General features: G+C 32.1%; 1 protein-coding gene across 1 annotated transcript in view; it reads right to left on the bottom strand.

Moving 5' to 3' along the window:
* Positions 1-27,290, bottom strand: part of LMTK2 (lemur tyrosine kinase 2) — a 104,540-nt gene that overhangs the window by 35,053 nt on the left and 42,197 nt on the right. Inside the window, exons 2-6 of the mRNA XM_052000719.1 lie at positions 25,055-25,179; positions 13,660-13,804; positions 8,232-8,305; positions 4,168-4,286; positions 3,320-3,407 (exon numbers count right to left, since the gene is read on the bottom strand). Of these exons, the coding sequence (XP_051856679.1) occupies positions 3,320-3,407; positions 4,168-4,286; positions 8,232-8,305; positions 13,660-13,804; positions 25,055-25,179 (551 nt within the window). The remainder of the gene's footprint in view (positions 1-3,319; positions 3,408-4,167; positions 4,287-8,231; positions 8,306-13,659; positions 13,805-25,054; positions 25,180-27,290) is intronic.

The raw sequence follows: 27,290 nt of genomic DNA on the forward strand, positions 1-27,290 counted from the left end.
ATCAATCAACAGGCATTTATTGTCAATTGAATATGCTTACTCTTTTTTCTGACTGAAAAATAATAAATGAAATGTTTTGTTACCCTTAAACTTAGCATAAACTGAAGAATCATGGAATATGAGGGCTGAAAAATCACAAAAAGCATCTAGACAAAGCTGAACATATGATCAGCAACTTGTCATTCTGCATGTGAACACCTCTGGTAACCAAGAAACTCATCACCAACAAAATTCCACTTTCGGTCAGCTCTAATTGTTAGAAGTTTTTCCTTACTACGAATCTGCCTCTTTGTAACTTCTATTTATTGATCTTATTTCTGACCTAGAGGACAAAGCAGAATAAATCTAATTCTTCTTCCACACATACATGTTGTTCCAAAAGATTCTAAGTTCCTTGAGTTCGGAGATTTTTTTTTCAGTTTTATCTTCAGTGCTTAGTGTAGTAACTACTTGTTGAGATTCCAAATGACACTTTCAAATTTCTGAAAACAGATTAAGTCTAAATTGTCTCTTTTCCTGACTAACCATGCTCAATTCTCTAAAACAAGCTTCATACAGCATGAATTCAAGGTTCTTTACCATCTTGGTTGCCTCCCACCCCAAACTCCTTTTAAACCTGCAGCTTCTTTGTTTTTCTCTAAACAGTGGCATCCAGAACTAACTAAACACAATATGCTAAAAAAAAAAAAAAAATGTGACCAGAGCAGAATAAAGTAGGATTATCTTCTACTTAAGCTGAATGCAAACTCAGAAAGCATAAGCATAAGTGGTTGCCACTTGACTCATACGGACCTTGCAGACTATCAAAATTCTTATATCATTTTTCAGATTTTTAAAAATCTACTCATGCCTCTTCCATCTTTTATTTCTGAAACTGATTTTCTTAAAACCAATTTAAGATTTTACTAATCCTTATTAAATTTCAATATTCAACCAAGAAAAGAGAGAGAACTTTTCCATACATAAATGGCTACACATAAAAATTTTCTTCATTTTATATTGCGATTCAGGAAGCCTAATTACTGGAATCTATGTGGAGTCAAGAAGGAAACTGAGATAGTGACTTCTCAGGATCATAGTTTTCTGAGGGAAAATTTGAACTCAAGTTTTCTTGACTACAAGCCAAGCACTTTTATCCATTTGCATTACCTATCTACCTCAGTACTAATTATTTTCACCACATAGTAGCTCTGCTTTTGTAGATTCCAAGAATTAGGGTTCCTGATTATAGCACTAGAGTTGACATTTTTTAAAAGAATCAAATAAATATTATATTTTTATTCAAACATGTCGCTTATTTTTTAGCACTGGGGTTTTGTAAATTGCCAGTTTAAAATGGAGAACATTGTTATTTGTAGCTATTTGTGTGTGAAAAAGTTGTCTCTTTTTCTTGGTTGAATATTCAACTTAAGAAATGCAAGACAGAAGAAGCATGACTAGATTAAAAAAAATTATCTGCAAATTCAATATGAGTCAATAGTGACAGCCAAAATGCTTATGGGTCTCTGTTTGTATATATAATGTATAAGACTAACATCTCATTCCTGATACAAGGTAAAAGCACATGAATAGGCAGCAAAGATAGAAATCCCAAACTATCAACAATATGAAGAAGAGCTCCAAATCACTAATAATTAGAGAAATACAATACCAGATTAACAAAGATTATAAATGAAGAAATAAAAGCTGGAGAGGCCATGGAAAGAAGCATGTAATGCATGGTCAGTGGAACTGTGAACTGATCCAGTCATTTTACAAAGCAATTTAGAATCTTGTTGTAAAAGTTACTAAACAGTGCATACCCTTGGACTCAGCAATACTTCCACAGGATTATGCTTCAAAGAGGTCAAATAAAGATGAAAAGCACTTATATGTACAAATATATTTTAAGCAGCTCTTTTCATAGTAGCCCCAAACTAGAAACTAATGAAGTGTTACTGTATGTGAATGAAATGGATATGAACTGAGGTTGTGTAAGGCGAACAGAGGCAGAATAATTTATACAATGACAACCAACATTGTAAAAAAAAGACAACTTTGAGAGACTTTAGAACTCTGATCAACCAATACAAAGATAAACTATGAAGTCGGAGACCGACGATGAAATAGGTTACCCAACTCCTGCCAGTGGTGATGAGACTCATTTCTGGATATAGCTAATATGAGAATTTGCTTCACTGAATTATGCATATGAGTTTTTTTAAATTTTTTTGTTCAACAGGGGCAAGGAGGGTACCAAAAGGAAGAATAATTAAAAAAAAAAACCCATGAGCATGTTTTGTAGGCAAAATGGTCATTAATTTTTCTTAATAAAACCAAGAATTATGACTGAATTAACTTTGTGATGTTAGAAGAAAGAGCAACAATGCTATTTAAAAAATTTAGCTAAATTGCTTGGAACTCTACTGGAACATTAAGTCATATGTCAAAGATGTATTTGAATGAGGACCAGAACCTAAGGGACATAGAATTTTTTTTCCTTTTCAACACAGGCAATTTTAATATGAGAACAAAATCAGGATTGTAAATCATATGTATGTGAGAATTCAAGAGGGAGCATGTCAAACAAAAACAACAGAGAAGTTGGACATTGTCCAACAACTAACTTTTCAGGAATATTGTTAAGGATTATGTATATAAGTAGTCACTGATAAGTTGGAAAAATCCATCCTTTATTAAAGGAGTTGGATTTAAATATCATAATTGCTAGATCTAAGTGAAAATTGAGACAGAGAATGATAAAGAAAGAAGAGAAGTTAACTGAACAAATCTTTTGGTTGAAAGGAAGCGTTTTAGATCCCTCAGCTTTAGTGAGCTGCTTAATAGTATATTAAGTACTCAGCAAAAAAAAGTTTGTGACCAGAAGTGTATGAGTCATGGACAGAGGAAAGAAGAGGAGCAACTATAATTGTCTGTGAGATACTACAGTTAAAAGATACTAAATAGTATCACATTGATATAGTTAACCAGGGCTTTTAAGCTAGGGCTTGTTCATTCCTTTGGGAAGCTTACATAATAAGTTGAAGATCAGGTTATTTACAGCATCATGAGGTCCTAAGTTATTCTTTGACCTCAAAGTCTGGAGTCCAGGAGGGAAGTATAAGAACTTATAGGATATTCCTCCTTCAGAGGAAATAAATAAATGAATTTTTCCCAGAAAAGCTTACTTATGATTTTTAAGTAAATTACCAGCAAAGCACTTGCAATTGAGACAAGAGGTTATGATGAAACTAGTATATGGTCTCCATTTTCACACATTTCATAAGCCTTTCAAATAGTCTTCTAAAAATATGAACTTAAATTGTTTCCTGAAACTTACCATGTCACACAACTCAAACACCAAAAGATATGGGATTGCTTCCACACACCGTCCAACACACTGAAGAATATTTGGATGCTGAAGAAGACTATATTTAAAAAAAAAAAAAAAAAAACCTCAAATCAATGTTCATCCCTAAACACGCCAATAAAACTTGTACAAGTTTTTATACCAATTTTTTTTTTGCACTGCATCAAATGTAAATATATTAAAGGCCTGTGATTTTAAGTATTGTGAATTTCCTCTATCTAGATAGATCACAACTTTTCTACATCAGTATTACTAGCTGTCTGGTCCCATCAAGACTGTAATTTGCCTGTGGTTATAGGGCCAGTAGATATGAAAGTAGGTTATCAATTGCCTTAACTTAATTCCATGTTTCTAAGTCCAACATTATGCCCACTATCCCAGAGTATTCTAAATCAAATTTAAATAGACATAGCAAACTAAAAATGACTGACTTGAAATTTATACATAATGTCTTAATAAAGTAATTTCCGTTGCAAAAAGAACATTTCCATATTTCATTTTTTGTTTTTTGACTAAGGAGAGTCATTTAAATTTGCAGAGAAAGGTTCAATTTTGAGTTAACATTTACTATAGTGACAGTCTATGTTAATAAATTTAATTATAGAATTATAATCAGTATTATAGTTATTTTAAGGCAAATAATTTATCCTGTCAATGTTTTGTCTTATTTATGAAAATTTCACTGAATATTTCCCACAGAAGATACCATATTAATTAAAAAAAAGACAAAGTTAGAAAAGTCTTCAACATTAAAAAAAAAAAAAAACTTTACTCAACAGAACATATTTATATCATTGCACAATTTAAAGTTTACTTACTAGTATGGCTCTCCATTTTTCAAAAATTTATCTTGCTCCTTTGAACTCGCACTGGCTTTTAACTCCTTTACTACTACTCTTGCTACACTAGTGCCTGTATAAATCTCCCCAAGCAGAACCTGGAAACAAAAAATAGTTGCTTATATAAATCCCATCAAACTAGATAGAACAGAGTGTCTCATTGCCTGATTAAAATCAACTGAAGCATAGGGGAAAAATTAGATATGAAGACAATAGTCCTTTCTTTTCTTTTTCTAAACCACCACTGAAGTCTTAAATAATTCCTTTCTTTCAAGAAGAAGCAAATTATTCTAACAGGCATATAGATAATACCTGCCCAATTAAGCAAAACATAACTTATCAGTTAACAGGTCAATTTACAGGATTATTTAAAAATTTTATTGGTTAAAGCATTTTACATTGATAGGGTTGTATTAATGTCTTTTGTTACATTTAAATAATGCAAAGGATCAGAGATTTAATTTGTCTGGGTCCCTTATGTCCTCTATGTTTTATAAATTATTTTTATTATGACTAAAATACCTATAGTGTTGATGTCTTTCCAAATTTTGCTAGATTAATTATAACAAGTGACTAGAAAATAGCCCCAAAGTACCTTTTTTAGGTAGGATCTGCTAGATCTTGTTCTCTAATAAAATAGGTCTTCAGAAGCTCATGCTTAAGAAAACAGATGAGGGTTTTCGAAGGGGCAAGTAATTATAAAGGGTTAAAAATACTCATTCGGGTGCAAGTAAATCATAAAACTTTAGATATATATGTTCTAACTTTAACATAATCATCACTTTCTAAAAAAGTATATACTTATTTTGTACCTAAAACTATATACATTGAATACTCTTCAGAATAACAAACACAAATTAAAAGATCTTTAATAAAAAATAAGTGGCATAAAAAAAGTTTAATTGAATTTTGCAAAACATTAAAAGAAATATAAAATTAACTGAAGTGATTTAAGCAAATTTAGGTAAACAAAACTAGAATAGATGAAAAATGGCAATAGTAATTAAGGTATCATGATAATATAAAGTTAATAGCTACTGTGACTTTAGATCAAAATAATCAAAGATGAAAAATCCTTCCCTTTAAATATTTTAAAGTTACTTTACTTACTGACTGAATAAACTAGTAACTTATTCTGTAAATAATAAGGGTTATAAATAGTGTTTGCAGGGTAAATAAAAGGGTAGGTAAAATGTATACAACTTTGGTAATGAACTGAGTTATTATTTTTCAAAGTAATAAGAATGAGAATATGTGGGGTGGCAGGGAGAGGACTGCCACCAATGTGATAAATAAAGTACATTAACAAAGAAAAGGAAGCTGATCTAATTCGGAGAAAAGGCTTTTTTATTGTTGCTGGTTAATCTACTTTAAGAGAAAACAATATTAAAAGATAAAAACTGAAAACTACAAGCAAGGATGTACTTTTCAAGAATAAATAATGGAGGGGCAGCTAGGTGGCGCAGTGGACAGAGCACCAGATCGGGAGGACCCGAGTTCAAATATGGTCTCAGACACTTAATATTTCCTAGCTGTGTGATCCTGGGCAAATCACTTAATCTCAGTTGCTTCAGGGGAAAAAAAAATAATGGAGACCAACCACTAATTTTTTTGACATAGTTCTCAACGAGAGGTGGGCTATGACACTAATCCAGAATTGAGCAAGGCATCTGACAGTCTCTCATGAGATCATTATGAATAAGACAGAGATATTGGACTCTTATCATAGTAAAGTGTTCAGAACTCCAAAACTGGACCTAAAGAGTAGTATGATAATTACAGCGTAGAGGAAAGCATTTAAGGAAATGGCACAATGATTTGTTCTTTGCCCTATTATATTCAATATTCTTTATAAAAACATAAATGGCATGCAAATCAAATTTGTCAAAGATCAAGCTAAAGGGAATACTGAGCATTCTGAACGATAAAATAGAAATATGAAAAGATCTTAACAGAATGGGCTCAAATATAAGATGAAATTCAAAAAGGGTAAGTATGAAGTTTTATACCTAAATTTTTAAAAAATTGAAATACAAGTGGGAAAAATATAATTTACAGTTCATGTAAAACAGATCTATGAAAGTTTGATGTGAATTAATAATATGTGACCAATAAAAAAGTTAAGTCATTTTTATATTGCATTAATAGAAACTTGGTGTCCAAAAGGGGATGGACTGAAGTCCTACTATATTCTAAAATATTATATATGGATTTTTTTGTGCATCATATTTAGGAAAGAAGATAGAACACAAACACATGAAGGCAACTGAAATATTAAAAGTGCTGAAAAATAAGCTATTTGATGAATTATGGAAGAAATTACAGGTTTTTACCATAGAGAACATTAAAGAGAAACATTAAGGTGTCATCAAATATCATTTTACGATAGTCTGTCATGAAGCACAGGGATTACATTTATGTTGCTTAATTCAAAAGGCAGAACCTGAAAATGATACTAACATGCAAAAACAAAAGACTATCATAGAAGTGAGTTAGAAGAACTATTATTATGTCAGTATTTGTTATCTGGGAAAATAAAATCTTCAGGCAAAATATAATTGTAACAAATTCCTGTGGTACACGAAATGATCTTGTTGTGGTAAAATTTTATTATAATGTATATTACTAGAACTAGCATACCTGACCTGACATAGTAATGTTGTTCATTACAGAGAAAATATGTCTACTTTAAGAGTTCATGATTTGAGCAGTGTGGACACATAATTCATCTATACAGATTGCACCTCAAGTAATAGTCTTTGTGAAGTGCTATAACAAAAAATTTATTACCCAATGGCTAATTCTTCCCATAATAAAAATACAAAAAAATGAACAATTCAAGAGCAAAAACACAAATGCTTTTACATAATATTACCTCCTAATTCTTTGATCTTTTAACTTTTATTTTATTTTGGTACGTGTCTTGGGAATTTAAATATGTTGATATATCTGAGCTAGGGAAAGATGAGAAATAAAAATATCTAAAAAATACTGAGATGGTTAAGAACAAACCAAACCAAATTCTAGAAAGCTCCATCATAACTCAATTTAGTGTTCTTTCTGCCATTCACTTTAAAGGCAAAAACAAAAGCATGATATAGACAATTACTACAGCAATCTCAATGTCATATATATGGTCTGTTGGATATCTTTTTCTTTTAAAATGTTCTACTTCGTTATAAAAGGATGAATTTGAGAGGGGAGATTCCTCAAAAATGAGCATAATGTAAAAAATAAAAAGGCACCAAAAGTCCTGTTATGCAGAATGCTTCTTTATAATAGCAGTCATTACAAAGAAAGAAGCAGTTAAAAATATTGGGAAAAGTGTTAGAATGGGAATTTGGAGTCCAGTAGACATTATTGATAGAGAAGTCAAACACTCAGAATCCATTTCTTCTGTAAAACTGGGATAAAAATACTTGCAATACAAACCTCAGAGGACTACTGTGAGTAAAGTTCCTTGTAAGTGTCAAACAAGCTATATGAACAAGCTATTATTATTTTTATCACTAACACTTTAAGAACCACTGATAGTTCTTTAAAAAAAAAAATTACAAAAAGCTAAAGAGTGCAAATTTGGAGGAACTTGGAGAAGTTTCAGAAAGGAAACTTTCTTCCTATCCATGATCTCTAATATAATACTCAAGCGGTCATCATAGTCATTTTGGCATCCTAATCACATAAAAATTCTGCTGGACATCTTTCAGGAAAAAATACAAGGTAAATAAGATTGGGAACTAGTGAGGTGAAGTAGCACTGAGAAAGAAAGATTATCAAATAATGAAAAATGCAGAACAAGAATGATTTCTTCAGTACTAAAAGTTTAAGTAGAAAACTGATACCTATATAAAAACAGAATTTGTGGAAATATTTTTAAAATGTGAGGAAATAAAGTATATAATTCAAATTGGATGACTGATTTTTGATTTTCAATTACCATAGATTATGACATTCAATGGGAATTCTACATTATGATCAATGTAGATCAATCAATTATAATAACCAAAATTTTACTACTAAAGCATCAGAAAATAAATTTTTACCTTTCCAAACCAGCCATTTCCAATTTCCTGAATATAGTTTAGACTCTGGCGTGTAACTTGAGACTTCAATCCTTCTGTTATAGGAAGAAGAAAAAAATACAATCCCTCCCCAATTAATAAAATTTTTTAAAAAAATCACTAAAATTTAAGTAAGTCATTAAACATGTATCAACTTTTTTCTGAACTTGACAAATATCAATAAATGTGAATGTTTCTATGATTAAAGATGAGAACAAATACTGCTTTTTTCTTTTCTTTTTCACTGCGCTGTTATTACTAGCTCCCTTCTCTCTACGATAAATTTGAAAGAAATTTCAAAAACCCTCAGTAACAAAATAGCATAACAAAATAGAACAACATATTAGTTATGTCTAAAAATATATGTTTTATTTTGCATCTCTATTACCTCTATGTTAAGAGGTAGAAAGCATGCTTTGTATTTTGCCCTATGGAGCTGTTGCAAATCATGGTACTTACCAAAATTTTAAATATATATTCTATGACAAAAACTATGTATTATTTTAAGTTTTTCCTAATGTAACAAAGTATAAGCTTCTCAGTATTTTATATTTACTAGATGGTTAATATTTATTGCACTTATTAAAATACAATTAGGTTAATGGGCAAATCATGTTAGGATATTTCATTTCAAATCTCAAAATTGCCAAAGTTCCCAAACTAAGTAATCTGACCTACTGCAATCATATCACTAACCAACTCAATCCTTAATCCTCTACAATTTAGCTTCTGCCACCATAAACTACACTAAAACTGTATTCTTCAAAGTGACACTTTTTCATCTCTATTATCTGTAACACCAAATTCAGAGTCTTGAACCATAAGCCCACTCAAAATGGGAGAAATTCTATGCAAACTACATAAAATAAATACTCAATAAATTAACATAACTTACAATTTTTTTCATGTTTTAATGTTTTTATTTTCCCAGTTATATGTAAAACAATTTTCTACATTTGCTTTTAAAATTCTGGATTCCATTTACTCTCATCAGAATTGGTTCAAATAGGAATCAACATACATACTCAATAGGGGCATATTTTACCCTGCAAGAAAATAGGAGAGAAGGAACAGCTAGGTGGCTCAGTAGATAGAGCACTAGCCCTGAAGTCAGGAGGACCTGAGTTCAAATCTTTTTTTTTTTTTTTAAGTAACTTTTTATTGACAGAACCCATGCCAGGGTAATTTTTTACAGCATTATCCCTTGCACTCACTTCTGTTCCGATTTTTCCCCTCCCTCCCTCCCTCCACCTCCTCCCCCAGGATGGCAAGCAGTCCTTTACATGTGGAATAGGTTACAGTGTATCCTAGATACAATATATGTGTGCAGAACCAAACAGTTTTCTTGTTGCACAGGGAGAATTGGATTCAGAAGGTATAAATTACCCGGGAAGAAAAACAAAAATGCAAGCAGTTTATATTCATTTCCCAGTGTTCTTTCTTTGGGTGTAGCTGCTTCTGTCCATCCTTGGTCAATTGAAACTGAATTAGCTGAGCAGAACCAGGAGATCATTATATACCTCAACAACGATACTGTTTGAGGATGTATTCTGATGGAAGTGGATCTCTTTGATAAAGAGAGCCTTAATTGATCAAAGATGGACAGAAGCAGCTATACCCAGAGAAAGAACACTGGGAAATGAATATAAACTGCTTGCATTTTTGTTTTTCTTCCCGGGTTATTTATACCTTCTGAATTCAATTCTCCCTGTGCAACAACAAAACTGTTCAGTTCTGCACACATATATTATATCTAGGATATACTGCAACCCATTCAACATGTAAAGGACTGCTTGCCATCTGGGGGAAGGGGTGGAGGGAGGGAGGGGAAAAATCGGAACAGAAGTGAATGCAAGGGATAATGCTGTAAAAAATTACCCTGGCATGCGTTCTATCAATAAAAAGTTATTTAAAAAAATTGAAAAAAAAGAAAAAAAGAAACTGAATTAGTTCTCTTTATCGAAGAGATCCACTTCCATCAGAATACATCCTCAAACAGTATTGTTGTTGAGGTATATAATAATCTCCTGGTCTGCTCATTTCACTTAGCATCAGTTCATGTAAGTCTGAGTTCAAATCTGAACTCAGATACTTAACACTTCCTGGCTGTGTGGCCCTGGGCAAGTCACTTAATCCCAATTGCCTCAGCAAAAAAAAAAAAAAAAAAAAAGAGAGAGTGGGAAGGTGATAAGAGAAGGCATATTGGGAGAGTGAGTGGTTAGCAGAAAAACACTTTTGAGGAGGGGTAGAGTGAAAGGAAAGAATAAATGAGGGGAAATACCATTAACAATTGTATTTGTAAAAAAATTTTCAAAGCAAGTTTCTCTGATGGAATATTACTGTTCTCTGGGAAATGATGAGCAGGACGCTCTCAGGGGAAAAAAAAACACTTTGGAAAGTCTTTCATGAACAAAGTGAAATATACTGTATACAAAATAATAGCAATGTTCTGGGATGATCAGCTGTAAATGACTTAGTCAAAGAAGTACAATCATCCACAACTATTCTGAAGGGCTTGGGATGAAAAATCTTATCCATATCCAGAGAAGGAACTGATTGTGTCTGAATATAGATCGAAGCATTCTTTCTTTCTCTCTTTATTCTTAATTTTTTCTTGAGAGTATTTATTTTCATTAGAGTGGAAGATCTGTTTTCTTTTACAATGACTTTTATAGAAATGTTTTGGAAAACTTCACATGCAGTTTCTTAAATTGTGGGTGAAGATAAGAGAGAGAACCTAGAACTCAAAAATCTTAAAAACAAATGTAAAAAAATTGTTTTGAATGTTACTAGGGGAAAACATTAAATTAATTAATTAGTTTAAAAAATACAAATACAAAAACAAAATTTGGATTCTCTCCCTTCCCCTACCCTCCCACTTTGTCCCCCTCATTGAGAAAGTACATATGAAGTTATACAAAACATTTCCATAAAAGTCAAGTTCATAGCCTACAATTTCAATGATTCTATACCTTAGGCATTTGTATTTGTCTGGTTTTGGAAAAGATCTGCCAGAGACCTCATTGTTATGAGAATCTCCCAAAGAGAAAACTCCCTCTACCAATAAAGAGCTATATCTACTTTTCAATTTGTATTCTTCTTACAGACCTGTTATTTGTCTACAGATAAAGTCTATGTACATCAGAAGTGAAATTTGAACTTAGCTGACTATTCACTACACATGATACCTCTCTTAAATCTTAAGAAAAAAAAATCTAAAACCTAAAAGAAAGATTTAGCAAACACAAGGATTTGCTAAATAATTTTTGTCATATAATGAGAAAATGTTTATAGTAATACTTAGCTACATATGGGTGTCTGTGTGTATATGAGAGAGGTAATGTGTTATTAAGTGACTTGCTCAGGGTCACACAACTAATAAGTGTCTGTGTCTGTATTTGAACTCTGGTCCTCCTGATTCCAGGGACCATGCTCTTTCCACTGCATCATCTAACTGTTTCTAAATAGATATTTGATGTAGTTCTCCAATTTCATGCATTAACTCTTCTAATACCAACTTAATTTAATAACTGAGTTTTACTAAACATTCTTGGCTCCATTAAAGCAAATGGAATTGTACATCAAAATACCATTCATTATACATTTAATACAACACATCTGGGGCACTGTAACATCTGTGATAGTACACTTACACAGTCAAAATAGAAGATTTTTTTTTCTCTGTTTCTATTTCTGACATGAATTTATTCTAAAGGGATGACTGAGACCTAAGGAGTGGAAGGTGCAATTAATGGTATGCTCTAACAGTTATACAATCACTCAATTCTTAAAGCTAATTTATAACAAAGTAAATCTGTGAAATCCAACCAAATTGATCCCAAAATGTTTATTATGAGATCTCAATCTTACTGACAAATTTATTCACTTCCTATGGTGCACTGAAGGGCAATACTAATTCAACAAATATTTTATATTAGTCAACATACAAGGGATCATGGCAGGTGCAAGTGATACAAAGACCAAAAAAAAAAAAAAAAAAGGAAGACAGTATCTACCTTTCTGATAAAAGAGGCAGAAATTAATGCAATAAACTGTTAAACATAGAATCTTAATACTTTTTAAACTATTATAAGTAAAAACAATACTGGGATTTTCCAAAGTTAAAAGATGAATCTTTTTTTTTTTGGGAACATGATAATATACTATCTGACCTATATGATTTCCAGAAAAAGGGATACAGAAAATCTGATTAAAGGGATGTGGTTTCTGACCTGGCAATTCAAGGAAGAATTAATACAAAGTTAAGGGGACTTCTTATTAAAATCATTTAAAGGCTTAAGGAAAAAATGAAAGGAAGCTTTGATCCAGAGAGAACAGGATCCAAGGTAACAATGCACAGCTCATTTGTAATAAATTTAGTAAAAGATTGAACAAAAACATTTTCTAGGAGTAGACCTAGAACCAAACACAGACTGAAATGACAGTTCAGAAGACGAAGAGAAGGCTTAAAACTAAAGGAGAGAGTCCAAAAAGGAAAAGACCTGGGTTTTTAAAGATTATAAGGAAGGGGGAAGCGTAGGCCTGGGAACTAGAAGTATTATGGGCTACTAAGAATTGTAGGCTAGTAAAACGCCTCCCAAAGCTTTCCTTTACAAGGCTCTTTCTAGGTAACACTCCAGCTGCGTTTCACTAGAAACTCTGTTTGCTTTGGATGCCATGAAATATTATGCCCCTGCAACAGGCACCCCTGTCATGTTCCTTGAGGGTAGGGATTGTCTTTTTTTTCCCTTGATATTTGTATCCCCAGTGCTGACAGTGCCTAGCACATAGTAAGCATTTAATAAATGTTTACTACATTGAATTCAAAGTCTGGGGGAATTAAAATTTATGCTTTAATGTGTTCAAGTGGTTAATATATAACTATGTTTGTAATTTACTGCATTGTCTATGTTTTTATGTCACAACACAGCAAAGATTAGTCACATACTTGATCCATACTACTAGAAAAGAGGTGGGGAGGGCAGATCTCCATTTTGTGGATGGGCCCTATCTCCCTTTTCTGAGATATTTTCCTTCATCAGAATGTAAGCTTTTCAAGGGCAGGGAATGTTCCCCCTATTTCTCCCCCCTCTTGAAAGTAACCCCTTTTAGTTACTTTTAGTATAGTGTCTGGAGTTAGTAAATGCTCATTTCCTTCTATGTGACAGAAGTCACATTCTCCTAAGAATAAAGTTCTCCCCTTTGATCCCTGAATAGCAGCATCAGAAAGGTTAATTCAAAGTGAAAACAGTCTCTGGATGGTAGAAAATATAAAAAGAATAGAAATTATAAAATAAGTATCACTTCCAATTTTCATTGATTAGTAGCAGGGCTTCAACTAATGATAAAAGTTTTCATTCAGAAAAAATGAGTGATTCTTGCCATTAGAAAATTTAACTAATACTATTACCTGAAGAAGGATGAAATTGGGATGGAACTGGCAAAGAAATATTTGGAACCGAGAGTGTAAAAACTTCTGCAGGAGATTGGACAGAGGGTGTATCTTCTGCTGGTGGTGTAAAATCTATTTCATCATCAAAATTATCTTCAAACTCCTAAAAAAAATTTGGGACAGAAGAGAATAAACATATCAATTATTCTGATTATTAATAAGAAACATTTCAAGAAATATTTATAGCTAAGAAATAGAAAAAGTAGCATGGCAAAGTGAGTAGAGACAATGAGGTGGAGTTGGCGAAAAAGAGATGGAATTGCTCCCTGAAGCAAACAGGAAGTGCACTGATGGGAATCAGTTTAACTTTATAATCCCACCCTTTGTGGAGATCATCCACTCAAAAATCCAAGTTATGTCAAACTCCTAAGGTTAAATTTCCCCTAGAATTCTATCCATGGACATCTTTGCTGGATCTCTTTTGGGGTAGCCTGCCACAGCATTCTGCCAAGGGTGGCTCCCTGTTGCCCCCTTCTCTCTCCCCTCCTCCCATGACTGCCTCATGGTGTCTTTATACTTTTTATAGCTACTCTTTCAGGGTGCTAAGTCCCTTTTGGGATTTAGTCTGCCAGCTAAGAGCACATCCCAACCTCATGGAGCATTCCCTTTCTCCTGGTTAATTGTGAGTTCTACTAGGGAACTTGTCTTTTCCATCATTAATTGTTAAAATTTCTTTCTCTGCTAAGAATATACTCTCCCAATTCTACTTTATTATTTACTATTCCTGGTGTCTATTGTATCTCTTTATTTTATCCCTATGCTATTATAAATAACCCTGACTTTTGCCAAAGAGAATGACCATTGTGAATTCTTCACACAACTGAAACCCAACATTTGGGGCTAAACTCCAAATACACCATCTGGAATTTGAAACTGCTCTGCTAAATCACATCAAAGAGTTACCTTAAGGTTAAAAGAGCTACCTTAAAGGTTAAAAGAAGTCTTGGCTTATGTTTGTTGTATGATCAAGAGCAAGTCACTTATCATTTTGGTACATAAAACAACTCTAAAAGACTGAGATATAAAAAGAGTTGCTAATTTGTTGGAGTGGAGAGAATTTGCATCCTGGAAGTTTAAGAAAACAAAACAAAACAAGTTTTGACTAAACTGTCAGAAAATTAAAAATTCTACGAACCTGGATTTCTTTTACATAAAACTTTTATATAACTGTATATAGCAGAGGACTTCTCAGGTCTCTTCCTACTATGAGATTCTGTGAAGTAAATGCTTATGAGACAAATAGAAGACTACACCAAAGCACTGAATGGCCTCTCAACTAATTTGTCAGAGGCAGGACTTGAATGCAGATCTTCTTAACTTTAAGTAGGACTCTTTTGCCACCATAACAATTATACCATTCTGCCTTATGCATAGGTTTATATCTGAAAGTTACTCAGATTTCCAAAATATGGCTTTAAAAAACCACACTGGTCAACTCATTTATATGAAATTAATTATAAATATTATTTTTCAATGAACATTTTCATGGATCCCAATAATGCAAGTCAAATCAGGTTCCTCATATTTTAATTTTATCTCCATTCTAATTATTAATTTTATGAAAATAAAAACAAGATACTTTGAAAAGTAGCATCTATAGAAAAAGAAATAAAATGTTATTAAATTTTTGATCTCTAGAAAATGGCAACACTTGAACCACAATAACTATTTTAAAATGATTCTGTGTAATTTGAATTTAATTAAAATTGTCAAAAGCTGAAATTATCTTAAGATGGCACCTCTGAAATTCAGTAAACAACGAATGAAAACATGAAGTGACTGATCAAGTTAAACTTAACAAAATTCCTATCTTCATTTAATAAGCACTACTGCATCATAATTCTGGGGGCTAGCTTAAAGCATTTATTAACTTAAATAATGGATAGTCATGTATATTGTTTTCGGCCTCTTACAGAATATCTATCTTACTGACATAATCTAACCATGTCATATAACACCACTCAAATGGTTCCTGGTTTCTCCTTATATCTATCTTATAAAATAAGTCACAGTGTTTAAGTGGACCAAAGAATTAATTAGTGGAAAATTAAGTCTGTATGATCAGAAAATCATAAGATATACTTCTTAGACACTACATTAACTGTAATTTCATGTAACTATAAGCTTTAATGGATGATATCACTATTTGCATCTAAAAGGTGGGTAGGACAAATGAACTTTAGCAATTTCTTTTTTTTTTTTTTTTTGAACTTTAGCAATTTCAATATGTGTGTGGGAACATCTAAGTAAGAAGGATTTGCTCAATTTCTCCTTGAGGCAGCTGTAAAGATTCTTTCATTAAAATGATTGTGTAGCCTAGTTTGCCACCTCTTCACACAATAAAGATGCCACACCAAAAAAAGCATCAATGGAAGTCACTGACTATAGAGTGTGGTGGGGGGAAAAAAAAAAATCAATGTATTTTACAGGTCCCGGGTGCTAGTAAGATATATGTAATGGAACTCTAGAATGGGAGTCAGGAAATTTAAGTTTTGATACCAGTATTATTATGTATTCGTTTTGTGACCTTCACTCTCCTCTTCATCTGAAAAATGAGAAGGCTGCCTAGGCGATTTCTTTTTTCAAAAGAGATTTTTGTATCATCTACACTTTCCTCTGTATCTCTTCCAAGAGTCCATTTGTTATGACAATTTTTGTTTAAAAAAAAAGGGGGAGGGGAATATAAATCAAAACAAATCAACACATCGACAAAAATTTGGTAGCCTTAGATATAAATGTTTTATACTCAAATTCCTAGCGCTGTGAAGGTGTCATCCCGGGTTTCAGCACTATTTATGATGAGGTAAAATAGATACTGGGAGTGGTAAATAGAAATAGATTTGGGAGAGTAATAAATTGTAAAAAGAATATTATATTAAAAAGAACAAAATAGACAATTCATTCAGTTCATAACATGGAGCAACCATGACAAGATATCCATCACAGATTATAAATTATTTGAATTAACAAGGGGGAAAGATAAGTTCTCCAAGGAGACTCACAATTAACTAGAAGGAAGAAGCCATCAAAGGGAAGATACTATAAGGTACTTACCCATAGCAAGCTTATTCCTGAAAAGGAGTCATAAGGAAAGAATGCTATTTATTTACATGATTAGCTTTATGGGGTTCAGCAATTCCCATGTAGACTCATAAATGAATGAGTGGTTTGCATTTCAGGGTAAAGTCTTAGGGGAGCAAAGGCAGGATCTATGAAGTAAAAAGAGGAACCAGACAGGAATTGGTAGCTCTGGAGGGATCAAGGAGGAGCCAAATGGAATCCACAAGACTGCCCAGATCCCAGGTAAGCTAACCAAGATCTCAAAGTTTGTTGAAAAATGTTAATAAGGCAGTCACATTATAGCTGTCATAAAAACAGTCTGGGAAACTATGCTCTCAAGAAGAGCGTTTTACAAGCATATTTATAATTCTACAACATTTAATTTTGACTGATTATTAGTGTGACTTCTAATGTCCTTTCCACATCTAAAATAGTCAAAATTCTTATACACCATATCTGTCCTAAAGAATTCAATAAACTATAGATTGGAATATCATTAGAATAAGAGAAATTTTTAAAAGATGGCACACTTCTTTTTATAGACTAAGAAAGATTAAGCAAACAATTTGCCTTAATGTTATAAAATGGGTTAATAGAATTGGGAATATAACTGGGGTTTCCTGAATGTGAGACTGAATGTTTCCACTACACAACACTGCCACACCTTAAACACATATTAATGTAACTGACATAATCTCAGAAGTTGAAGATAGCCAAAAGTGTTCTTAGACCTAAAAAAACCCCTACTGTTCCACAGACTACCCATCTTATATTTTCCATCTTTAGAATAAGTTCTATATTACTATCTCACAGAAAAAGGCTCTGACAGCTCAATTAACTCCAAGCACACAAAAACTTAAGGCACAGACTACTGCATTTCCACTTATAAGACTCCTTGCATATTAATCTCAATGAACTGTCAGGGGAAAAGGATACCAAACAAAAACACTGAGGAAAAGCTTTCTCTTCAAGCTATAGTTAAGTCTAACTCTTCAAATCCTGTAGGTCCCATATTCTGCTCTTAAGAAAAGACCAACCAGAGATAAGCAACATACCTGTTTCACTAATGATTCAAAAGAGTTGACGCAACATAGGAAATAAAAGATAATAATAAAAGTTAACATTTATACAGAATATACTATGCACCAAGCACTGTGTTAAATGCTTTACAAATACAAATCATCTGATCTTAACAACTAGAGGAGACAGATATTGTTAGTACCCTCACCTTACAGATGAGGAAAATGAGGCCAAGAGAAGTGAAATGAACATTATAGGAGTGCAGACACACTTACAGGCCAGAATTGAGCTATAACTCCAAATGGCCACATTTTTATTATGGAATTACTCAGGCAAGATCTCAGATAATCAATAATATTATTTTCTTAGAATTTACTGACTTTACTGTGCATACCCTTTGATCCAGCAGTGTTACTACTGGGCTTATATCCCAAAGAGATACTAAAGAAGGGAAAGGGACCTGTATATGCCAAAATGTTTGTGGCAGCCCTGTTTGTAGTGGCCAGAAACTGGAAACTGAGTGGATGCCCATCAATTGGTGAATGGCTGAATAAATTGTGGTATATGAATGTTATGGAATATTATTGTTCTATAAGAAATGACCAGCGGGGAAAATTGGAAATTAGTATGGCAGAAACTAGGCATTAACCTGCACTTAATACCGTACACCAAGATAAGGTCAAAATGGGTCATGACCTAGTCATAAAGAATGAGATTATAAATAAATTGGAAGAGCACAGGATCGTTTATCTCTCAGACCTGTGGAAGAGGAAGGAATTTATGACCAAAGAAGAACTAGAGATCATTATTGATCACAAAATAGAAAAATTTGATTATATCAAATTGAAAACTTTTTGTACAAACAAAACTAATGCAGACAAGATTAGAAGGGAAGCAATAAACTGGGAAAATATTTTTATAGTCAAAGGTTCTGATAAAGGCCTCATTTTCAAAATATATAGAGAATCGACTAATTTATAAGAAATCAAGCCATTCTCCAATTGATAAATGGTCAAAGGTTGTGAACAGACAATTCTCAGACGAAGAAATTGAAACTATTTCTAGCCATATGAAAAGATGCTCCAAGTCATTATTAATCAGAGAAATGCAAATTAAGACAACTCTGAGATAGCATTACACACCTGTCAGATTGGCTAGAATGACAGGGGAAAGATAATGCGGAATGTTGGAGGGAAATGTGGGAAAACTAGGACACTGATACATTACTGGTGGAATTGTGAACACATCCAGCCATTCTGGAGAACAATTTGGAACTATGTTCAAAAAGCTATCAAATTGTGCATACCCTTTGACCCAGCAGTGTTACTACTGGACTTATGTCCCAAAGAGATTTTAAAGAAGGGAAAGGGACCTGCATGTGCAAGAATGTTTGTGGCAGCCCTCTTTGTGGTGGCCAGAAACTGAAAATTGAGTGGATGCCCATCAATTGTAGAATGGCTGAATAAATTGTGGTATATGAATATTATTGTTCTGTAAGAAATAACCAGCAGGATGATTTCAGAAAGGCCTGGAGATACTTATATGAACTGATGTTGAGTGAAATGAGCAGGACCAGAAGATCATTATTTACTTCAACAACAATACTATATGATGATCAATTCTGACGGATGTGGCCCTTTTCGGTGATGAGATGAACCAAATCAGTTCCATAAGAGCAGTAATGAATTGAACCAGCTACACCCAGCCAAAGAACTCTGGGAGATGAGTGTGAACCACTACATAGAATTCCCATTCCCTTATTTTTGTCCACCTGTATTTTTGATTTCCTTCACAGATTAATTGTATACTATTTCAAAGTCCGATTCTTTTTGTACAGCAGAACAACTCTACATATGTATACATATATTGCATTTAACTTATGCTTTAACATGTTTAACATATATTGGTCAACCTCCCAGCTGGGGAAGGGGTGGGGGGAAGTAAGGGAAAAATTGGAACAAAGGGTTTTGCAATTGTCAATGCTGACATTACCTATGCGTCAGTAATTTCTTTTTTATTATTATTATAGCTTTTATTGTAAAAAATATTGCAAAAAGCTATAATAATAATACAAAAGAAATTACTGACTTTTCCTACAGAGAATTAATGAAGTCAATAAACATTTATAAAGCACTTAATATATATTCTAAGGCACTGTGCTAAACTACAGTAATGAAGTAAATATGAAATTTTAAAATAGAAAATTAATCAACAAACCCAAAATAAGCACAAAAGAGAAAATCTTGCAAATCTGACAGATAAATTAGAAATGTAATAGAAAACAACTGAATTGACAAAGCTCAAATCTGAATATTTGAAAGACTCAGGAAAATTAATAAAGCTTTAACTACTCTAAGTGTGAGAAAAAGCAAATTATCAAAATAAGAACATAAGATAAAATCACAAGTCCAAAAGAAATAAAAATTATCAGAATCTACCACATGCACCATTATATATCAACAAAACTGAGAATTCAAAAGGAGACTAAAAAAAGAACCCTTCTTCCCCCCCAATTAACAGAATTGAGATTTCAATCAAATTTCAGAAAGGTAAAACTTTTCTGTAAAAGTTGTAAAACCTTTTCAGTAAAACCACATTCTAAAGGGGGAAAAACCCCCCTCAAAACTTGGTCAAGATAGATTTATAGAATTGTTCTCTAAAACTTTTGAGAGATTGCTATCTAAATACAAAAATTCTCAAAACTTGTGAAGGAACACATTTAACCAAAAATCTCTTTTATGAGATATATATGGTTCAAATAGATATGGATGAAAAACATTATGGGACCAAATTATTAATGAATACTGATTCAAATTCTAAAAATAAAATATTGGCCAAAAAAACCGCCATAATAATTTATCCAAAAAAAAAATCATTCAATATGATCAAGTTTAAGTTATTCCAGGGATGCAAGGATGGTTCAATGTAAGGCAAACAAGTAACATAATTAATATTATTAAAAACAAAACATACCAAACCACAAAATTCCATTATCATATGACAAAAAGGCCTTTGATAAAGCATAACACCCATTTTTGCCAAAAATCCAACAAAGCATAAAACATAGATATACAATTTTAATGGCATAAAAAAATCTACTTAAAATCAAAAGCTAGCATTATATGCAATGTGAGAAAATCAGAAGTTTTTCTAGGAATTAAACAAGGATATCCTCCTTCCCAATAGTATTAGACATATTTCTAGAAAAAGCAGCAATAATAATAAGATAAGAGAAAGAAATTAAAAACATAAAGATAGGCAAAATAGAGATGAAATTATTCTTTTCTATTAATGATATGATGATTTATTTATATAATCCCAGGATAATCAATGAGACAATAGTTTCATTAAAGTAGCAGTTTATACAATAAAATCACAAAAATCAACAGTACTTCTATATAGCAACAACAAAATCCAGAAAAGAATAACAGAATGGGAAATTCCATGCAAAACTACAAAAACATACACTACTAGACAATCAATCTATCAAAGCATACTCAATGTGCTTATATAGTTTCAATACAAAATAAAGAATGGTCTACATCCATGGATGGGTCAAGCCAATATAATAAAAACAACAATATTACTGCAATTAATTTACACATTTAGTGATATAACAAATTTAAAACAGTATACTTTACAGAGCTAGATATTAAAAAAAAATCAAGAATATCAATAAAAACAATGAAATTAGGAATAAAAAAGGAATATTTAAAACTACATTATGATCTTCAATTGATAAATGGTCAAAAGATATGAATAGACAATTTTCGGATGAAGAAATTGAAACGATTTTTAGTTATATGAAAAGGTGCTCCAAATTACTATTGATCACAGAAATACAAATTAAGACAACTCTGAGATACTACTATACACCTGTCAGATTGGCTAAGATGACAGGAAAAGATAATGATGAATGTTGGAGGGGATGTGGGAAAAATGAGACACTGATACATTGTTGGTAGAACTGTGAGAGAATCTAACCATTCTGGAGAACAATTTGGAACTATGCTCAAAAAGTTATAAAACTATGCATATCCTTTGACCCAGCAATGTTACTACTGGGCTTATGTCCCAAAGAGATCTTAAAGGAGGGAAAGAGATCTACATGTGCAAAAATGTTTGTGGCAGCCCTTTTTGTAATGGCTAGAAACTGGAAAGTGAGTCAATGCCCATCAATTGGAGAATGGCTGAATAAATTATGGCATATGAATGTTATGGTATATTACTCTTCTGTAAGAAATGACCAACAGGATGATTCCAGAGAGGCCTGGAGAGACTTATATGAACTGATGCTAAGTGAAATGAGCAGAACCAGGAGATCATTATACATGGCAACAACAAGAGTATATGATGATCAATTCTGATGAACATGGCTCTTCAACAATGAGATGATTCAAACCAGTTCCAATTGTTCAGTAATGAAAAAGCCATCTACACCCAGAGAGAGGTCTGTGAGAAGTGAGTGTGGACCATAACATAGCATTTTCACGCTTTCTGTTGATGTTTGTTTGCATTTTGTTTTCCTTCTCAGGTTTTTTTTCCTTTCTAGATCTGATTTTTCTTGTGCAGCAAGCTGACTGTTTAAATATGTATACGTATGTTGGATTTAACATATATCTTAAAATATATGTATTGGACTACCTGCCATCTAGGGGAGGGCCTGGGAGGAAGGAGAGAAAAATTTGGAACAAAAAGTTTTACAAGGATCAATGTTGAAAAATTACCCATGCATATGTTTTGTAATGCTTTAATTAAAAAAAACAAAACCCTCTAATGAAATAGTCACTATCAGTACTATTTAGTATTAGTTAGAAAATAGCAAAGAAAATAAACGAACAAAACCCAAAGAGATAAGAATTACAAGCAAACTGTATAACAGTCTAAACCAATGTTATTGGATTATATAATACATAAACTCAAAATGAGCAAATTATCCTAAATCACTCAATCAAGATCTTAACATGAAAAAAATCAGATGAGAACGAGATCAGCTACCTTTCATAGCTAAGACTAGGAAGTGAATACTTAATAAACAAGCAATAGAGAAAAGTACAAAAGAGAAAGTGGATAATGTTGATTATATGTAATTAAAAATTTTTTGCATGAACAAAATAAATGCAAGTAGAATAAAAAGGGAAGTAATCAACTAAAAAAAAAAGCCCTGTTATTCAAGTTAAAAGACAACTAAAATATATAAGGTAAAAGCCATTTCCATTAAAAGAAAAAGATATGAATAAATTGTTCTCAAAAGAAGAATTGTAAACTCATTAAAACACTATAAAAACACTACATATCACTAATAATAAGAAAAATGCAAATCAAAACTCTGAGGTATCACTTCGCTCTCAGAAAACTTACAAAGATAAGCAAAAGATAAGAATAGTCAATGTAGGAAGGGTTGGAAAGGTAGACATACTAATGCACTGCAGGTATACTTGTGAATTGATTCAATCATTCTAGAAAATAATTTTGAAGTATTCAAAGAAGGTAAATCACAAAAAGTTCTTATATATACATCAAAATATTTATAATGGAACTTTTTACAGTCTAGCAAAGAACTGAAAAACAGAATGGATAAACAAGATTTAATTTTAAAATGAGTTTCAAAATAAAATGAAACAAAGTAAAGTATAACTAGGAATAAACATATAATAATAATAGTGTAAATGAAAATAAACACAACAAAACAGTTGAAAATATTTTTGAAATTATAAGGGCCAACTTTGGTCCTAAAGAAGAGATGTCAGAATTTTTTGATAAGTTGTTAAGTTTTGCTAAATTGTTTTTCCCCTTTTTTTGCTTCCTGGTTATGAGTGATGGCTCTCTGAGATTAGAAGGTGAGTAGAATACATATAGAATATATATAAAAACAATATATTAATAAAAAATTTCCTTTAAAATATTGATATTGAATAATCACAGATTGTTCTCTCTGCAAATAGCTTCTTAGTGTGATAACCCTCAGTAGCTTGATCACTAAATTAATAAAAATGATTTTAGTTTGACAGTACCATTTGAACAAAATAAAAATCTTTAAAAGACAAATAAAAAATTACTACCCTTAGTGATTCTTTTCCCCTTTTATTACAATTGTTTTCCTCTATTAGCATTTCTCAACATCTTTTCTCCCAGTAATATTAATCTTTCCTCTTGCAACAACAAAAAGAGGTTACCAAAACAAACAGTCCCAATGATGACATTGAATTGGCATGTGCAGCACCTCACCACCAAGGTAGTCATTGTGCTCCCAGAAGGGAAGCACGGTTCTTTTCCTAGAGTCTTGCTCTTTCCCTACTTTGTATATACACTTGGGGATAAACAGACACTTGGTAATTTTCTCGTGCCACTAAACAGGAGAGAAGTAGCAGCTGCAGAGACGTTCATATAAATGAGAAGCATCCATTCAATAGACAGATGGTTTTGATTACAAGGCTGCTTTTATACATCAAAGCCAAGAAAATACTTACTTATAAAGATTTTACAGTATTCAAAATAGTGGTCCTTAGCCCTGGGGCAGTACTAATAAATGGTTAGCTACCATTAGTGTTAATATATGAACATTACCACAAATAATACTGAATGTTTTCCACATGATAAATAAACATAAGATAACCAATAAAATCCAGGGAATGACCATTGAAAATATTTCCTTTTTAAAAAGCAAAGCTTTAGAACAAAGGTTTCCAACCAATGTCTTTACTTTTTTGACTTATCTGTAAAATGAACTTTTGGATTATATGATTTTTAATACTCCTATGACCTACCATAAGATCAAGCTTATGTCAATTTCTACCACTATGTTCCATTCTTAGTAATATTCCTTCCCAATAATATTTAAATATTCTCCTAGAAACTCCTACCCTAGGAAGATCAAGTCTTCTGGAAATCATTTGAAATAAGACAGAAGTTTATCTAGCTCAACCAATTTCTGAAGAATGAAATGTCCTCTAAAAATATCCCCAAATAATCATCTAATCTGAAATGAAACACAGCTTATTTTCAGAAAAAGTTTGCAGACATCTGTTCCATAGTAATCTTAACTAAGTAACCCAAAATTTGCCAGTCAAAAAAAGTCTTATGGGCTTTTTCCCCTTTGGTTTTTAAAAGGAATATGTCCTCCCCCACAAGAAATTAATTAAATGAACATGGATTCCTACTTACACAGTAAAATTTAGATTTTATATTGAATATTGTCAAAAATGCTACATGTGTTTAATCATAAGTTATTTCCAGAGGACCAATTAAAATATTTCTATTTTTAAATGCTCACCTTAAAGTCTATTTCTTGATCTTTACAGCAGGATACACAGTTCACAATCAGCACTACCAATGTCAGTAAACTGCATATAGACAGAACCACAAAAAGTAAGGACACTTCTGCAGCAGCTCCTTCCCCTAAAAAGAAAGAGGCAAGTACTCTTAAAAAAAATGCATTCAAAATTAAATTTTAATCACTGAATCAATATCCATGTTCCAACCCCCCAGGCATAAATTGGATCAAATATTAGATAAATGCTTAGAATGAAGCTATGGCCAATTTTAGATTTTTCACTGACATGTCTTTGAGTAATTAATGAGTAATCCAATGCTGATTTGTCAAATCTGATTTGAATATTTTGGGGATTGAGGTACACTAGTGGACACTATTCTTCCTAAATATTCTTTTGCTAATAGTAATTAATGTATCTATTGTGAATTCACAGTAAATTAAAAAAAAAACTATGTATTATAAGTTATGCTTCATCCAATAGGCAAATTCTATTGTAGATTTTAGTTCATTCAAGAAAGACCTGAAAATATCTACTAGAAACAAGAAGGACTAAGTCCCATCAATAACATTCCTCCCTTCTATGTGTGGTTTTCTCTACTTTAAAATGAAGGGATTTTATATACATATTTATAGCTGGAAAGTGATTGTCCAACTGGAGAATAGCTGAACAAATTATGCTATAGATGAAACACAAGAAAGGACAAGAAGAAATCAAGAGAAACTTTGGAAGACTAACAGAGTAAAAAGTAAGTAGAACCAGAACAACTTATATAATGACCACAATAATATGAAAGAAAACAACACTAAATGACTTCAGAGTTCTGGTTCTGATTCAGAAGGTAGAGAATAGAATACGTCTCTTGATTCTTGGCAAATGAATGAGATATTCATTTTTTAAAATTATAGCTTTTTATTTACAAGTTATATGCATGGGTAATTTTACAGCATTGACAATTGCAACCTTTTGTTCCAATTTTTTCCCCTCTTTCCCTCCACCTCCTCCCCCCGGATGGCAGGTTGACCAATACATGTTAAATATATTAAAGTATAAATTAAATACAATATAAGTATACATGTCTAAACAGTTATTTTGCTATACAAAAAGAATCGGGCTTTGAAATAATGAGACATTCATTTTAAACAAAATCAATGTGTCATTTTACTTAACTATATTTCTCTGCTAGGAAGACTGGGGGATGGAGTTTACTAATTTAGGAATGACAGAAAAGTTTTTAAAAGTGTGAATGGCAATTCAAAATAATATAAAATAAAGAGGTTGGAGGAGATGATCTCTACAATGCTTCCCAATGCTAATACTGTAATTCTTATATGAACAAAACCTACCTGTGAATAGCACTGTAGTTACAAGCATACAAAGAATTCTCACAAAACTATTTTGGCTAATAGCAGTACTTAAATCTGTGTTGCATAAATCAGTTAACTGATGAACTTCGAGAATATCAAAGTACATTCTTCTTGGCAGTACTGTTAAGTATTTAGCAGTGTAAGATAAATGAAAAATTATATTTAAAGACTAAGAAGGAGATTTCAGAGTTACTCTCAATAACTCATTCTGTTATTTTGGTTTTAATCCTACAATGGTATTTTCCTTTTCTGATTTAGGTTAATGCTATCTTTCAGATTCTTTTCTTTTCCCAATTCATTCCCCGTTTTCTCTGTCAACTGATATTCCTAAATACAGATCTGGGTGACACTCTATCCCAATTTTTGAACAATTTAAAAATCTGCATGGATCTCTACCGATTTTAGGATAAAATCCAAAATCCTAAATCCAGAATTTAAAGTCTACCATATCCTGACTCCAGACTATCTTGCCAATTTTACTTCATAATACTCCCCTTCATGTACTCCTTGCAAACTAGCCTGTTAATTTATTCTCCATACACAACATTCCACCTTCCATCTCTGATTTTGCATAAGGAGATCTTAGGATTAGCATGAACTCTCTTTCTTAGTTCTCAATTACAGAATCTCTTGCTTCCTTCAAAGCACAAATCAGGTGCCATCTATACTATTCCATTCCCCCAATTACTAAAACACATTCTATATCAAAATTTTGCATATATATTGTATTTACTACTTATGTATGTAATACAAGTATATGTGTATAATGTACAAATGTATATATGTAAACATATATATGTATAAATAAATGTAAGTAATGTAAACTGCTTGAGAAAAAGTATTGCTTTCTTTTTATTTTTGTAGCTCCAAC

The sequence above is a fragment of the Antechinus flavipes genome, chromosome 1, assembly GCF_016432865.1.
Source record: "Antechinus flavipes isolate AdamAnt ecotype Samford, QLD, Australia chromosome 1, AdamAnt_v2, whole genome shotgun sequence".
Taxonomy (NCBI): Eukaryota; Metazoa; Chordata; class Mammalia; order Dasyuromorphia; family Dasyuridae; genus Antechinus; species Antechinus flavipes.